Below are 14,933 nucleotides of genomic sequence, written 5' to 3' on the forward strand. Positions count from 1 at the left end.
AGCTGGTTCAAAGAACCCAAGAGGTGGATATCCAGAATTCAGGAAGCTTTGCTGCCAGAATTTCCCACCTAGGGAAGTGTTGGTGAAGCTCCCTCACCCACACTGACCTCTGTGTTACCTCGCCAGTCTCGCTGTACCATCTGGCACAGCTTTTGCACTGGTCACTATGGTATTTAGGAGCTCATCTCCAGTTAGTATATAACACCAGCCTTGATCCAAGAGTGTGTTTTCTTTGTACTAAAAACAGGAGTCCTGTGCTGACATAACTTAAATTTTACAGGCTGTATACATTATAAAGATTAGTATCATTTTTTTCTTTATTTTGCATAATTGGCTCTGCTTCGACCTGTCTTGATTCCTGTAGTTGCAGTCCCACTTTTGCTGATTGGAAACTTTACTGTCAATCCTCTGGAGGTTTTATCCTGTGTTATTCCTGTGCTTTTCAGCCATAAAGATTGGAAAGGTACATTAAAAAAAAAAGAAAGCTTGAGGCAAGTACCCCACCCAAAGCCACTTTCACTGCCTTTTCTGTTCTAATGCAAAATTGTGGAATACACTATCGCCCTTCCCTCATCTCTAGAATGAACGTGTATGATAGCATCACCACTGTTGCCGGTTGCTGTATCTGTACTGTATCAATGTGGATCAAGACAAGAAAACTTGCATTGCCTTTCAAACCTAATGACGCTTTCCCACTTCTTTCATCCTAGCGTATTTATTACCTATCTTTGGAATTCTATATGGGCCGAACACTTCAGAACACGATGGTGAACCTGGGTTTGCAGAATGCCTGTGATGAAGCAATTTATCAGGTATGCCATCCCTTAAGGCTTTGTTTGACATTGCTGCTTGTGAATTGATTTGTTCTGTTCCTGCTCCAATGCAAAAAAAAATGGTGGTAAAATGCTGGGACCTTCTCATGTTGCAGTAGGTTAATTTAGGCCTAATATTAGGAACAAAGGGTAAGAACAACAACCCAAAGGGGAATTGTGGAATCTTCACTGGAGAATGGTGCCCGATATGTGGCTGCATCCATCAGTGTGTCTTGACTGGGGAAAAATAAGTCACATGTATAAGTCACAAGAATTCAGAAAAAATTACCTTTTTTAAAAAAAATGAGCTTCTAGCCCTCATGGTGTCTGTGAACAATAACATGATGCACCTGTGTTGTAATGTGTGGTTCCAGCTGGTTTCTGAGCCTGCAGGCTACAGCACAAGGGTGGAAACTATCTTAGCATAACTTCAGGGGCCAAATACAAAGAAAAACTCTTCGGCACCTTAGAGAATTCACAGGTAGGAGCTAAACTGATCTCATGCATTGTCGAAGGCTTTAACTGATAGTAATCATATTTGCAGAATACTCAGTGTATGATTTCCTGGCACCACTGCTATGCTGCTCGTTTATGGATTTTCGTCTCTATTTCTAGTAAAATATGGGGTGTTTCCAGTTTAGCGCTGAGGTGTCAATTTCAGTTTTTATTATTACAAAATTTCTAGAACACCTATCTCAGTGGTTGCGAACCTTTGGCACTCCAGATGTTATGGACTACAATTCCCATCAGCTCCTGCCAGCATGGCCAATTGGTCATGCTGGCGGGACGTTTCAGTGCCTGTAATGTCAAGGTGCTGGAGTCTGAACAAATTACAACTCTGATTATCGAAAGAGTAAGAGGAGGAATTACAAAAGTAGCAGAAACCAAAATGATCCAAAAATGACAGATTAAAACAGATTAACAGTGCAGTCATGAAGGAGGAGCCAAAACAAGAGGCAGCACATGTGTAAATGTCACTTGTGGTGGCATAAGGTGCATCTACGCCCGTGCAGAGGCACTTATGCCAGAACCTGGTTGGTGTCCAGGGGGTGTTCCTGGGGTCTGGGGCTTGCTTTAGTCCGCTTCCAGAGCCCTTTCAGCATAGATTTACACCAGCAAAAAGATAAATGTAGCCCATGGAGCTTCATAGTGCAATTCTACAAGGGTTAGGGAAGTATCCCTGTCAGCTTGCTGATTGCAATGCGGCAAGCCTCTTCGGAGGCTGCATGGCTGCGCCTTCCATAGCCACAGTAAATTGCCCCTGCCCTTAGGATTGCACTGCCCGACATCTAATCATGTCACGGGAAGACAAAGTCATTCTAAAACTGACTGCAGTCAGTGGGAGACTGTGCAAATTCATCCTTTCTCTCTGTCCCTCTTTTTTATGTCAGCCTTTTGTTCCTTAATACCCTTCACTGTTTATTCTTGTAACTGGAGATCAAAATATAGTCGCGGAGAGCCCAGTTAATTTTTACAGCCTTCTTGGGTTTCAGTCCAACCTGTCTGAGTCGTTTATTCTAATATTATTTGCTGAAAGTAGCATGACTCATGAATTCCACTCCTTCTGGCAGAGCTGCCATAGTGTTTTCACTCTGGACAATTATCTTATAAGAGTTTGGAAAATAACATATGGCTAAGCTCACAAGCATACAGACATTTCTTGCAGGACAGGGAGAAGGGGGTAAAGCTAAGGGAGATGTTCCAGTCTAAGATGTTCATGATGGAAAAACAAAGGCAAATACGTCCATTGTCTGTGAAGCTCAATTTCATACTAATTACAAGAAATGGCAGTATGTAACTTTAAACAGCAGGATGGAGCAATGGCAATAAATGGTTGATTTTGTAACTGTTATCGTTATTATTAGGTTATTTACAGTCCACTAGCAGATATTGCTGAAAAATATCTGGAGAAAAAGGAGACAATAATCAAATTAAGTAAGCATTGCGGACCCTGTTTTAAAATGGCAGTCTTTATTTGCACTACGCGTACACATGCATTGTATGCTCATACTGGAAGTACCTGGTTTGGTAGTTGGTTCCGCCCCCTGCCCCCACCCCTGGAGAATACAGTATACAATATAGTACATAGTTACAAAGCTTTTTCCTATTGCAGTTTTATCCACAATGGATAATGTTGATGTGGTGTTAGGCCCTCATTAGGTAATGTCCTGGTTCAAATCTCGGCTCAGCCCCAAAGACTTCTGGATTATCTCGGGACAGTCATTCAGCCTAACCAGGATCAGAAGGGTTGCCCTTTCCCAAGTTCCTTGGAGTCTCATAATTATTTAAGTCTGGTAACACCTTAGAGACCAACACAATTTGGGGAGCATAAGACTTTAAGAGCAATCTGGGAGGCTAACTGATGAACTTTGACTCTTCTAAAAACTTTTTAGGAGCTACTGAGCTTGAATCTAGCTGTTCTACTGCAGACTAACACAGCTACGCAGACTAACACAGCTATTACTCTGAAACATTTCTTGTCTCTGAAAAGAAAACCGGCCAAGGGAAGTTTTCATCTCCCATAGTAGTGAAGTGTGGCTAATTTGTTTGTGTATTTAATCTGTTATTTCTCTGAACTGTGGTCTAACTTAATTCAAGAAACAAAAGCTTGCCATCCATTGGCAGAAGTCTGTTTTTAATATTTTATTTTCATTCCTGTGGCAAAAACACAACAGTAGTGAAGTAGTCTCAAAAATAAATAGGTGTGCCTGTAATGTAGCCCATGGAATCAAATTTGTTGTCAACATTTACAGTCCTTCACTGATTAATCAACTATAGCTATAGTGCTGGCCTAAGCAGTAACACCCTTATAATCACATCAACTTCAATGAATGTAGAATGTAGAAAGGTATAACTCAGTTTAGGAGAGGTCGTTAAATCCCCTGACTAAATCTATTGATTAACCTAGACTCAGCTCCAGTAAAAAGACTGAATTGTTACTAGTGTACAATAAATAGATTTCGCTAGAGGATTTTCTCAGGAATTTTGTATTTTTGGTGCTCTCCTAGGTAACAAGATAATACCGCTTGTTTTGCTTTTCACAATAGCTTGGATTGGACCTGGAAGAGCTCGAAGAGATTGAAGAAGATGCTGGCCTTGGCAATGGAGGCCTGGGGCGTCTAGCAGGTGAGTGGTGATTTTGGCAAGAATCCAGTGCTGTTTTTCTATTCAACAAGCAGAGGGTGACATGCAGAGAAAACTGAGAACTCTTAGAGCCCTGCTGATTTTATTATGTACTTGAGTGTATGTTTATGTCACTCTGATTTCACTGGAACTCAGGGAGGCTACCTTTATTCAGATCTGATATAGCAGTAAAACTTATGAGATATGAACCGGGAAAATGCTTGGTTTACAATTCATCCCCAGCCATGGGCCATTTATGTATTCACTACTTATCCTGTAGTTGTTTGCTTTACAGTGGGTTTTTTGTGGTTTTGGGTACAAATTACCCTCCTGCAAAGTGTCTGTAAGTGAACCAATCTGTAACTTAGTATCAGATTGCAAACTCTGAACTGGTCCTAAGTAGCCTGGCATTGTGTGGTGGACAGAGGACTGACTTTGGATAAAGCTCCTGTTCAAGTTAAACACCAGCTGCTGTCTCAGTTAAATCTACCTCATGGGGTTTATGTGAAGATATAATGCTAGGAAAGAATCCAATGCTGAGCTGCTACAATCAAATTGGAGTAAAATGTCCACTGAAGAGTGCACTGGAGGTGAGCAAGCATTTTCCGTTGTGGCAACAGCAGATGCCTGCCCAAGACAGATCTTCTTTCCCCATTTGCGGTAGGGTTGCTACTGAACTCAACACATCCTGTCTGCCCACAGAAGCAGCAGCAGGAACACATAGGGTGTGGGTCAGGAATGATGGTTGGGAACGGTGCAGGGCCTAGTGGAACACAGCTGCCTCTCTCCCCCCAGGCTTGCTCATGCCCTCTAGCTTCCCAGCAGGATTCCCTCTAGAGCAGGGGTAGGGAACCTGCGGCTCTCCAGATGTTCAGGAACTACAATTCCCATCAGCCCCTACCAGCATGGCCCAGTGGCCCGTGTACTGACAGAAACTGATAGGGGTGCTCAGATTCCTGTTTATCTGAAGCCACAGGTTCCCCTACTCTAAGAATCAAGGAATCTCTAGCAGTGGCTGGAGGGCCAGCCAGGGGCCCCAAATAAAGTGTAAGGAGGTGCAAGAGCTGACAGTTCTGTCCCCTGCACTAGGAGCTGGGCAAACAGCACAATCACCTGCACGATGGGCAGCAGAATCATTTTCTGTTAAATGCATAGCTTAATTATTTATACAGCCCCATTGGGCTGGTGGGGCTCTGGAGGAGAGGGCTCCAAAGGGCTCTGGGATGCCTGGCTGTTCTGGCACTTGTGATCGTGGTCCCTGGGCTTATAGCTGCCTGGCTGGTGGGGTCTTTCCCAACAGCTTCTGAAAACCGGGGGAGGAAGCAGCAGCATCTCCCTCCACTCCTCTTCTTTCTGCATTGGACAAGATTTACTGTCTAACATGTTCCCTAGATCATGTCAGTTTCATAGGGCTTCACAGGGTTCATTGCTCCAGTGATACACCTTTATTGTTAAAATGGAAGAGAAGCCCTTCTGATACTTTAAAAAAATAAATGTTTGTAAACCACCTCAGGACCTGTCAGAACAAGAGATGGATGTGCCCTAGAAATGGATAGATAGTGGCTACCATTAAACCCTAGACTACCTAATGAGGGCCTAACACCACATTACATTTTCCCCTTGGTCCTTTATGAGCTCATATGATAAAGTGTAAATTTTAAGTTCTGTGGTGGTAACTAAATCCCAGACATTCTGCCCCATGCCATTCTGCCAATCTGAACAGGCCTTGGGGGCCTTTTTTGCCCTCTGGGGATTCTGTGTGCACTAAAATGGCAGATTCCTAAGTTTCCCCCATCAGGCAAATAATGCCCTCCAGAGCTGTTTTGGATCATGAAAATTGTGGTGGTGGCGGCGGCTTAAGTATCCTTGAGTTTCAAGATTTAGCCGAAATAAGAATCTGGGTCTTCTAACTCGATACTTAATGCCAGATTGCCTGTGGTTTGAGGTCTGGTTCCCTTTGTTCTGTCCCTTCAGTATGGAAGGCCAGGCTGGCTGCAGTGTAGAGCAGGTGATGGGGAAATTACAAATTTTAGCAGTGTTCAGAGAAGGAATCCAAATCACTACTAATTATCTGTTAGTAGGTATTTGGACCCCTTCTTTGAGCCCAGCTAAAATTTACAATTTCCCCATCATAGCCCTCCTACCTGAATGGGTCAAGACCTGTGCAAAAAGGTGACCTGACAGGCAGAACAAGGTGCATACCAATCCTTATCTTGTCACCACCAATAGGTGAAATGTATTCCCAAGACGGTATTTTCAGTGCTGGTCCCCAGCTTACCCCAGGAAGTGTGCTAGGTGCCCCTCATTTACAGCCCTTTGAGAAGCTGTGAAACTGTAAGGAATTCCATAGAAGCAGAAATAAAAGGCTTTTTGGGTGTAAAAGACCGTTTATTAAGACATCTTAGAAAGCTCACGTACACGCAGTGGCAGGAATGAGACCTCCCGCCAAAAACACAGGTTATAACTCACTGCATCCCATTCCCCTCTCAGTTTCCCATGGGAGCGAGGGCCTCATCTCCCTCGGAGGAGGAATAAAGGTCTCCGTCGAAGAAGCTGGCCCGATAAGCCAGCTGTGGAATGTAGACAGTCAAAGGTCGGGAGGCTGGCCCACGTCCACATCAACACCATTGAATCCTTTACACTCCTGCCTCCCTTAAAAGACTTCTCCCCAGGTTTGTGCCGGAAAGGCCCGATGGAAAGCAAAACTGTGAGAATGAGGGGCCGAGAGCGTCAATATTTTCTGCCAGATGAGACCCATTGATTATACCCAGAGAATACCCACCCAAAAAAGAGAGACCAAATATTGCTTAGCGTTTCGCGGTGGAAAGAGTCAGGATAAAGCGTCAATCTCGTAATGCTTGTGGCCATCAATAATGAGTCGGTGGGGGGTCTCTCCTGGCCCGGGTCGTGCCAGGCATGGGAAATGGGAGCCTCCTTGAGTAAACTGGAATGGAAGACAGGATGGATGTTACTAAGAGAATTGGAGGCAAGTCCAATCGGGCAGTGACATCATTAATTACTTTAGTAATCTGAAAGGTCCCACGAATCTTTTGCCTAATTTTGAAAATTTATGCACGTCTCTGAGGTTTTTGGTGAACAAATACACCCAAGAAGCCCTGCATGCAGAGGGAAATCCGGTGCTTATCCGCTTGAAGTTTTTGGGAGTCTTTAGCCTGTTGTAGAATAGCCCTGGACCATTTTCCACCTCACGGCCGAAGAAATCCATTGTTGGAAACTCGAGGAGGATCCAATGCTTCGCCAATTGGTTGTAGCAAAGGGAAAGAGCGACCGGACACAATTTCAAAGGAGATCTTTTTTGTACTACTATGAACCACATTGTTATAGGCATTACTCTGCAAGCGGAATCAGCTCGCACCAATTGTCTTGGTGATAGTTGGTGTAACAAGCGTAAATACTGCTCCTAGGGTTCTGTTAAGTTCTCTCCGACTCACTTCGTCACTTTGAGCGTGGTAGAAGGCGGCGACCCGGCCCCCAACAACCCTAGAAAAACTTTCCAGAACTTTGAAATGAATTGGGGGCTGGAGTGGGAGATAACCTATAGCGGTGGTGTAGGCGGTAAACATGCTGAGCCGGGCAGACATGCTAACTTAGGAGCCGGAGGGGATGGAAGCACAGAGAATAAAATGGAAAAAACTGTTTAGAAAATAAGTCCACCGCCGCCGAAGACCGTGTTGCCATGACTTTCTGGCAAATCTGTAATAAAATCCATGGAGATGACTTCCCAGAGTGGAGGCCACCGGGAGAGGTTTCAGCAGACCATGGGGTTTTCCCGGAACGTTCTTGGCTTCAGCACAAACAGAGCAACCTTTAATATACGTCTCTCAATGTCCTTGCGCATCGCGCGCCACCAGAACTGACGGCGGGCCAAATGCAGAGGTTTTTTAGAAAGCCAAAATGTCCAGCCCGGCGGTATGGCAGGCCTCGAGAACCTGCTTACGGTGCGTGCCAACAATCCCCCCGCCGTAACGCCATTCTCCAAACGCGGGTGGGGGTCACCTTCCTCCGTCGAGGGCTCCAGCAGCCACGCCTCCCTCCGGTTCCGGTATTAGGAAGAGACCAGGCTGGGAATGGGAAGAGAAGGAGGGCCGGATATCTGAGATCGGGTGACAGCCAGCCCTAAGTGGGAGGGGGAGAGAACAGTCGCGTGGAATGTCGATAAAGGCAGCTCCACCCCCCTCGGGTAGGCGCATCAGCCAGTTTATTGGTTTCGGGGAAAAAGTGGACCGTGAAAGAGCGAGAAAAGAAATCGGTTGTAGGAAGTTGCGCCATGAGGACATCTTGAGGGGGGTGGAGTGGAAGGCCAAGTTCTTGTGATCCGACCAAACTTGAAAGGGGTGTTTAGCCCCCTCCAGCCGAGTGGCGCCAAGTGGAGAGTGCTACTTTGATGGCCGCAGTCTCTTTATCGAAGTTGAGGCTCAGCACCGGAGAATTTCTTGGATAAATAAGCTGCGGAACCAGCCTACCATCTTTTATTTTTCTGCAACAGGGCTGCCCCAGCTTTGTCGAAGGCATCCACGTGAACCACAAATGGGAGATCCGGATCAGGGTGCTTCAGGATAGAGTTCGGTAGTAAAAGCAGATTTTTTAAAAGCTGAAAGGCTGTCTGACATTCTTTAGACCAGGAAGGGGCCCCGGGTTTGGCAGTCAATGGATCTTTACCCTGAATGCGTAAGAGGTCTGTGAGGTGGGAAAGTCAGTTCAATGGCGAATTGGGGTATAAAGTCACGATAGAAATTAGCAAAACCCAGAAAAGATTAGATCTCCGTTCTGGTGGTCGGGGCAGGCTACTGTAGTTCCGCAGCAATCTTATCAGGATCCATCTTAGAGGCCCACCGGTGAGATCCGGTAACCCAAATAGTCAATAGAGGTTTGGTGGAAACAGCATTTCGAAAGTTTGGCAAAGAGAGGGAGTTGTTGAGCAAGCGTTTCCAATACTTCTCGAACCAACGCCTCATGTTCCTCCATGGTTTGCGAATAGATTAAAGCGTCATCTAAATACACCACTACTCCCTTGTACAATAACTCATGGAGAACTTCGTTGATCGGGGGGCCATAAAAGCTCCGGGGGCCCCACTTAACCCGAATGGCATTATTAAGTATTCAAACTGTCCAAACTTGGTGTTAAATGCAGTCAGGTGTTCATAGCCCTCAGCAATTCACGGCTCTATAGTAAGCTTCTCTCAAGTCCAACTTAATTGAAGATGAAGTGCCTTATGCGTCTAGAAGGTCCTTGATTAGCGGCAAAGGGTATTTGTTGGACAGAGAGACTGCATTGAGTCCTCGGTGTCGGTGCAGAGCCGTGAGAGCCATCTTTCTTTTTTTACAAACAATGCAGGAGCAAGCGTGTGTGTGTGTTTGGTAGCCCTTCATATGAACCAGCGAGCGAGGTTCTTGTCTAAGAAGCCGCGAAGTTCCTTCTCCTCATTGAGACTCATGCGGTAGATTCTACCTTTGGGCAGCTAAGCTGGCTGTAATGCGATTTTGCAGTCAGTGTCTCTATGGGGTGGCAGCTGATCGCATTCTTGCTCCTGAAATACTCTGGCCAAATCTTGGTAAGCGATTGGAATAATACGTTAGAATCGGGGAGCAGTTAGAGCGGGCATCGCTGATGAAGCTTGGTGTCCCAGGAGAAGCCGAGTTTTCCCCCCAATTCATGTGTTCGCGAAGTCCAGTGAATTCTAAGATCGCCTTTCTTTCCATAAATGAATTTTGGTTCATGCAGCAACGTGGCATTTTAGAACTATGGAGTGTTTGTACTGGTAGCCAGAATAAAACTAATTTTTCTCCCAATGGTGTTGAGGAGGACCGATTTCGCGTTTTGAATTGGGCCGGTCCTTAAACTCCCGAGAGGACTGCCGTCCATTTGGAGTGAATGGTATGGGCTTATGGGGGGACTTGGTCACAGACCCAGTTCACCTCTCCATACACCTGGGGCCGCATTAAGCAATGGGAGCAGCCAAGATCTACAAGGGCTGAGGCTATATCACGAGAGTATGCGCCAAGCGGGGTTGGCCAGAAGCGGCTTGGATTGTGATAGAGCTGCCTTCACTCACAGCGTCTGGAATCCGAACCCATGTCCATAGGGGGGGGGGGCTGAAGGCCACACAGCTTCCCCCACCTCTGGGTCGCCTTCAATAACTGCCTTAGAGCAGCGCCTGTTGGAAGGCGGCCCGGATGTCGCGTGGTAGTGACGGCAGCAGATGGGGTGCTTGTAGCAACCGGAGCGGTTAGCTTCTGTTTTTTCGGGCAGTTGGCGGCTAGATGACCTGGTCCTCCTTGATAGAGACACAATCCCAACCCGGCGGCGGCGGCTCGGAGGTGAAGATACCGGTAGAAGCTGACTGGAAGCAGCAGTAATGAGAAATTCGCGGTAGTGGTGCGTAGTGGCGGGTTTTGGAAATTGGCCCGGCGAAAGCGTATTCCAAGCGAGGCGCCACTTGGGATCCCAATTCGATCCAATCAGCAATAGATGCGGGGGGATCCGAATTAAAAACACCATTTCCATAGCAACTTGCCGTCGACAGCATCGAAGTATTAGCATTTCATGCCTCTCCACAGGCCACTCAGGAGGGAGTCGAGCAGCCGCCGCTGAAAATTCGCGGGCAAATTCTGCAAAACAGCGGTTGCCTTGCTGGATAGATTTGATGGTCGCGGATAGCTTCATTTTCAGCATCCGGATCTTGGAGGCGAGCCCTTAAGGCTTGGAGGAATCGCGGGCACCGTCGCGAGTATCCTCATCTTACCCAGGGTTCAAAAGAGTCACAAACCGATCGGCTGCCGCCCCATCCAGGACGGAAACCCGATGTCGCCGTATTTTACCGGCGCTCTGACCAGTATAAATCTATCATAGTCCTCCATGTGCCAGGCGCCGAGTTGCAAAGATGAAGTAGGGGAAGTTTGGAAGCGGTCCCATCGAAGCGGGCAGGTATTGGAGGCCTGTGGTATCCCCTCTCCGCGGCCCCGCCAGAAGCCGCCAAAGGCGGTGGTGTGCGTTCTTGAAGGGGCTGGAATCGGTGGAGGTGGAGGTACCAACGCCGGTGCCGCTGGCGTTAAGCGGAAGCTCGGTCCTTGGAAGGTGGCAGGACCCAACGGCGTCGCCCCTCACAAAGCGGCTGTGCCAGTGACAGCCGGAGACTCCAACTTAGGTTGTCCTGTTCTGCTGCCAGCACAGTTCCCTCTCCAAGGCAGCCAGCTCTCTCTCCTTGGGAGATCAATGCATCCCGGTCTCTTTACGAGTTTTCACGCTCTTGCTGCAGCTGTTCTCGTTCCTCTTCCCATAGCTGCCGTTCACGGGCCATTAATGCTTCTATTGGGCATCTAGCAGTCGACCCACTTCCTCATCCCAGCTCTCTTTCGATGGGAGAGGGAATAGATCAGGAAGGGAGTGCATACTCTCCGGACTCTCCCTCTTCTCCCTCTGACGCCAGGGCGTGGAATTGCCCACCGGTGGCTCCACGGGACATCACCAGATCCAGCTGCTAATCCCGGGATCACGGGGGGCCACGGTGGATTCTTGGGAAACATCACCAAAATCACGAGGGAATCCAGGAATGCGTTCAATGGACTCCCTCGTTGCCGCATGAAAGGTGAAGTCAGACCCGTCTCCTCTCCGTGACAGGCTGCACCTGAGGTTTAATAATCCACATGGAAGCGGGCAGATATCCGATCCACAGGCGCTCGATCCGTAGACAGCTGGCATTCAATAGCAAGTCCACATGATAAGCCTCCCTCGTCCCTCGTGCCCGACGGAGAAAGGGAAAACTCGTAATACGTCACGAGGGGCGGAAAGAGTTACTGAGACCCGTTCTCCCGCCGGTTCCTCCAGAAGGCTTCGGAGCCCTCTTTGGGGGCTACCGCACCTTCCACAGGAATATTCAACCTCTCCATGCCGAGACACCAGAGGTCCACTGCACTAGGAATATAGATGAACTAGGATTCCTGCCACAATGTAAGGAATTCCATAGAAGCAGAAATAAAAGGCTTTTTTGGGTGTTAAAGAGCCGTTTATTAAGACATCTTAGAAACTCCGCGTACCGCGCAGTAGCAGGAATAGGAACCTCCGCCAAAACACAGGTTATAACTCACTGCATCCCATTCCCCCTCCCGGATTCCCATGGGAACGGGGGCCTCATCTCCCTCGGAGAGATAAGGTCTCCGTCGAAGAAGCTGGCCCGTCGCCCGCGCTGTGGAATGTAGTCAAGGTCGGGCGGCTGGCCCGTACATCAACACCATTGAATCCTTTACAGAAACCTTATTTGTTCTTAAAGTTCTTTAGAGGTTTTATACTTTAACCTTATTTGTGTTAAGTCTATTTCTTGCTCTTTGTTATTTCATTCCTTTCTGCTGGGGCAGCCTCATTTGTGGCTTCAGTGCTCTTGCTGAGTTTTATTATCTGAATTGCTGCTTTTGGTTTATGTTGCTTGTGCTGCTATGTTTTATTCTATCTTTTCTAATTTGGTCTTTTGTTTTATACTTGGATACATAATTTCCTTTGATTTTTATATTGTTAGCTGCCTGGAAGGTTGATTTGTATTCAGTAGAAGAGCAGAATAAAATGTTTCTCTGGGTACTTTGCATCTTTGAGATGTGTGATATAAATGCTAAGTATAATTATTCAGTTTTATCATTGTGACTGTTTGATACCTAGGGCAAGTTTTTTATCTCTCAATCCAGTTTACAATGCAGTTATGGGATCCATGTTTTGGTCTGTTGAAAAGCCCTGTGGAAATCATGACTACATGCAGAGATGTAACTTTGTTTCATTCGGGTTCTCTCATGCATTGAACACAGCCCAGATTTAAATGTGGATGTAGAAGATGTCCTTACTTTTTTCTCAAGAGAGGAAGAACCATTAGGATGTTCAACAGTGAAATCCCAGTGATACTGCATTGTTGCCTAATCTTTGCACCGGCCCTGAAAATGGCCTAGAAGGGAAACAGCTGTGTGAACAGTGCTCCAAGTACTTTGAACGAACTAAGTTACAAATCTTCCAAAACTCTTTTTGGCTTGGATTATCCCTTCTAGGAGGTTCCTTTGAACAGAGAAACCCAGGTGGCTTGCCTTGTCTTCTCTAGTTGTATCACAATAAACTTTGCTAAAAGCCTCACACACACACACACACACACACACACACACACACCCCATCTTCTAAAGCTCTGAAGGGTTTTGTCACAAACAGACCTGTGGATCACTGAAAGCGGAATGTGGAGATTTTGTGGAATGTGGGTGGATTGGAATTACAGCTGTTTGGGCCAAAATTAATATTAATTTGATATGTTCAAATAGGGAAGTTGTCCGAGTCTGTCGTAACAAAACAACGGAGTCCATTTATGCATTGTAGAAAACCTTGATTGCTTGCTGAAACTGCATTCATTCTTTGCTGTGAGGAATCTGTAAACTAGATCTAGGGATCCGTAATGGGTCCCCGTCCTCTTCTCTGCAGACTGCCATTCTCAGAATTTTGTAGAAGCAATTAGAGTTACTCTGGTTTGATTCCAAGATGTATTGGCAATGTAGATATGTTTTAATATGTATTTACTTCAACATGACATTTACTTAAAAATCCAGTTGTGCTCAAACTGGATTCTCACAAAGTGGAAGCTACTTTCTGTCTGCTATTTTGACCTGGTACTGGCTGTCTTTTGACTCTTAAACACAATCACCTAGTCCTAGGGCAGTGGTGGCGAATCTATGGCACTCCAGATGTTCATGGACTATAATTCCCATCAGCCCCTGCCAGCATGACCAATTGGCCATGCTGGCAGCGGCTGATGGGAATACTCAGTCCATGAATTTATCTGGAAGAATACTCACCTACAGAACTACCACCACCGGACCAGTTTCGTCACTGGGTAATGGCTTCTTTTTTGCCTTTTTCGATCTACTTAACTGCCTGCTAATGAAAGTTTGGTTCATTGCCATTTCAGCTTGCTTTCTCGACTCTATGGCAACGCTAGGACTTGGGGCCTACGGCTATGGCATCCGCTATGAATTTGGCATTTTTAATCAGAAGATTGTTGATGGCTGGCAGGTATGTTTGGTGAAAGAACAATATTGTCTTAATCTGTTTCTGGCTTGGATTTCATTTTTTTCCCTAGAGATCCCATGTTCAGGTGAGAGCTGAGAAGGTAGACATTTTGCCATTGCTGTAGAAGCTGTCCAGGCAATTTGAAAAAAGACAGCCCCTTGAGAAAAAAAGACAGTCCTCTCTGGTACCTGAGGGGCACGGAGTGAAACATGCAGTGAGGGCATTTTGGAAGAAGCTATACCTGCCCAGCTGGGAACTCTACAGATTTGGCAGATGATAAAGAGACTGGGTAGTCAGTGCCTGTACAGAGATCAAAGGCCTGAGAAGTTCTATGATAACAAGCAATTTTATCCTGAGTCCATGCAGCCCAATTACTGACTGATCAAGCTGGCAGGTATTCTCCTAAGCTCACAAATCTTTTCTTGCCCTCCTACTGAAGATGATTTGAAGTAGAGATGTTTGAATCTAAATTTGGAGTTTTCTGTCTACAGAGCTGCTCAGTGGATGAGCAGAGAAGATAAACCTATAGGGCTGTGGTGGCAAACCTTTGGCACCCCGGATGTTATGGACTACAATTCCCATCAGCCCCTGCCAGCATGGCCAATTGGGAATTGTAGTCCATAACATCTGGAGTGCAAAAGGTTCGCCACCTCTGCTATAGGGTGTTCAACCAGTGTATGTCACTTACCTTGCCAGGAAATGCTGAAACTGCCCATTCTAAACAAGCAAACCCCAAAACATAACCACTGCTTAGGGGTTTCTTCCTCAAAAGATGGTCTGAAACCATACCTAGCTTCCACAACTGACTAAAGTTACTGCCTTATAACATGGGCATCAGAAAATTGTCTTACTTTAGGAGAAAATTTAAAGAGAGTTGCAGCTTGGTCCAAGGATGCCCGTGAAAGAACAGACTTGCATGCGCCCAGCACTCAGCTACCGATTTAAGCTTC

General features: G+C 46.4%; 1 protein-coding gene across 1 annotated transcript in view; it reads left to right on the plus strand.

The window, feature by feature from the left end:
• The window catches only part of PYGB (glycogen phosphorylase B), a 58,467-nt gene that overhangs the window by 11,768 nt on the left and 31,766 nt on the right, over nt 1-14,933 (plus strand). The window contains exons 2-4 of the mRNA XM_048519609.1: nt 711-812; nt 3,860-3,938; nt 13,883-13,986. Coding sequence (XP_048375566.1) covers nt 711-812; nt 3,860-3,938; nt 13,883-13,986 — 285 coding nt within the window. The remainder of the gene's footprint in view (nt 1-710; nt 813-3,859; nt 3,939-13,882; nt 13,987-14,933) is intronic.

The sequence above is a fragment of the Sphaerodactylus townsendi genome, linkage group LG01, assembly GCF_021028975.2.
Source record: "Sphaerodactylus townsendi isolate TG3544 linkage group LG01, MPM_Stown_v2.3, whole genome shotgun sequence".
Taxonomy (NCBI): domain Eukaryota; kingdom Metazoa; phylum Chordata; class Lepidosauria; order Squamata; family Sphaerodactylidae; genus Sphaerodactylus; species Sphaerodactylus townsendi.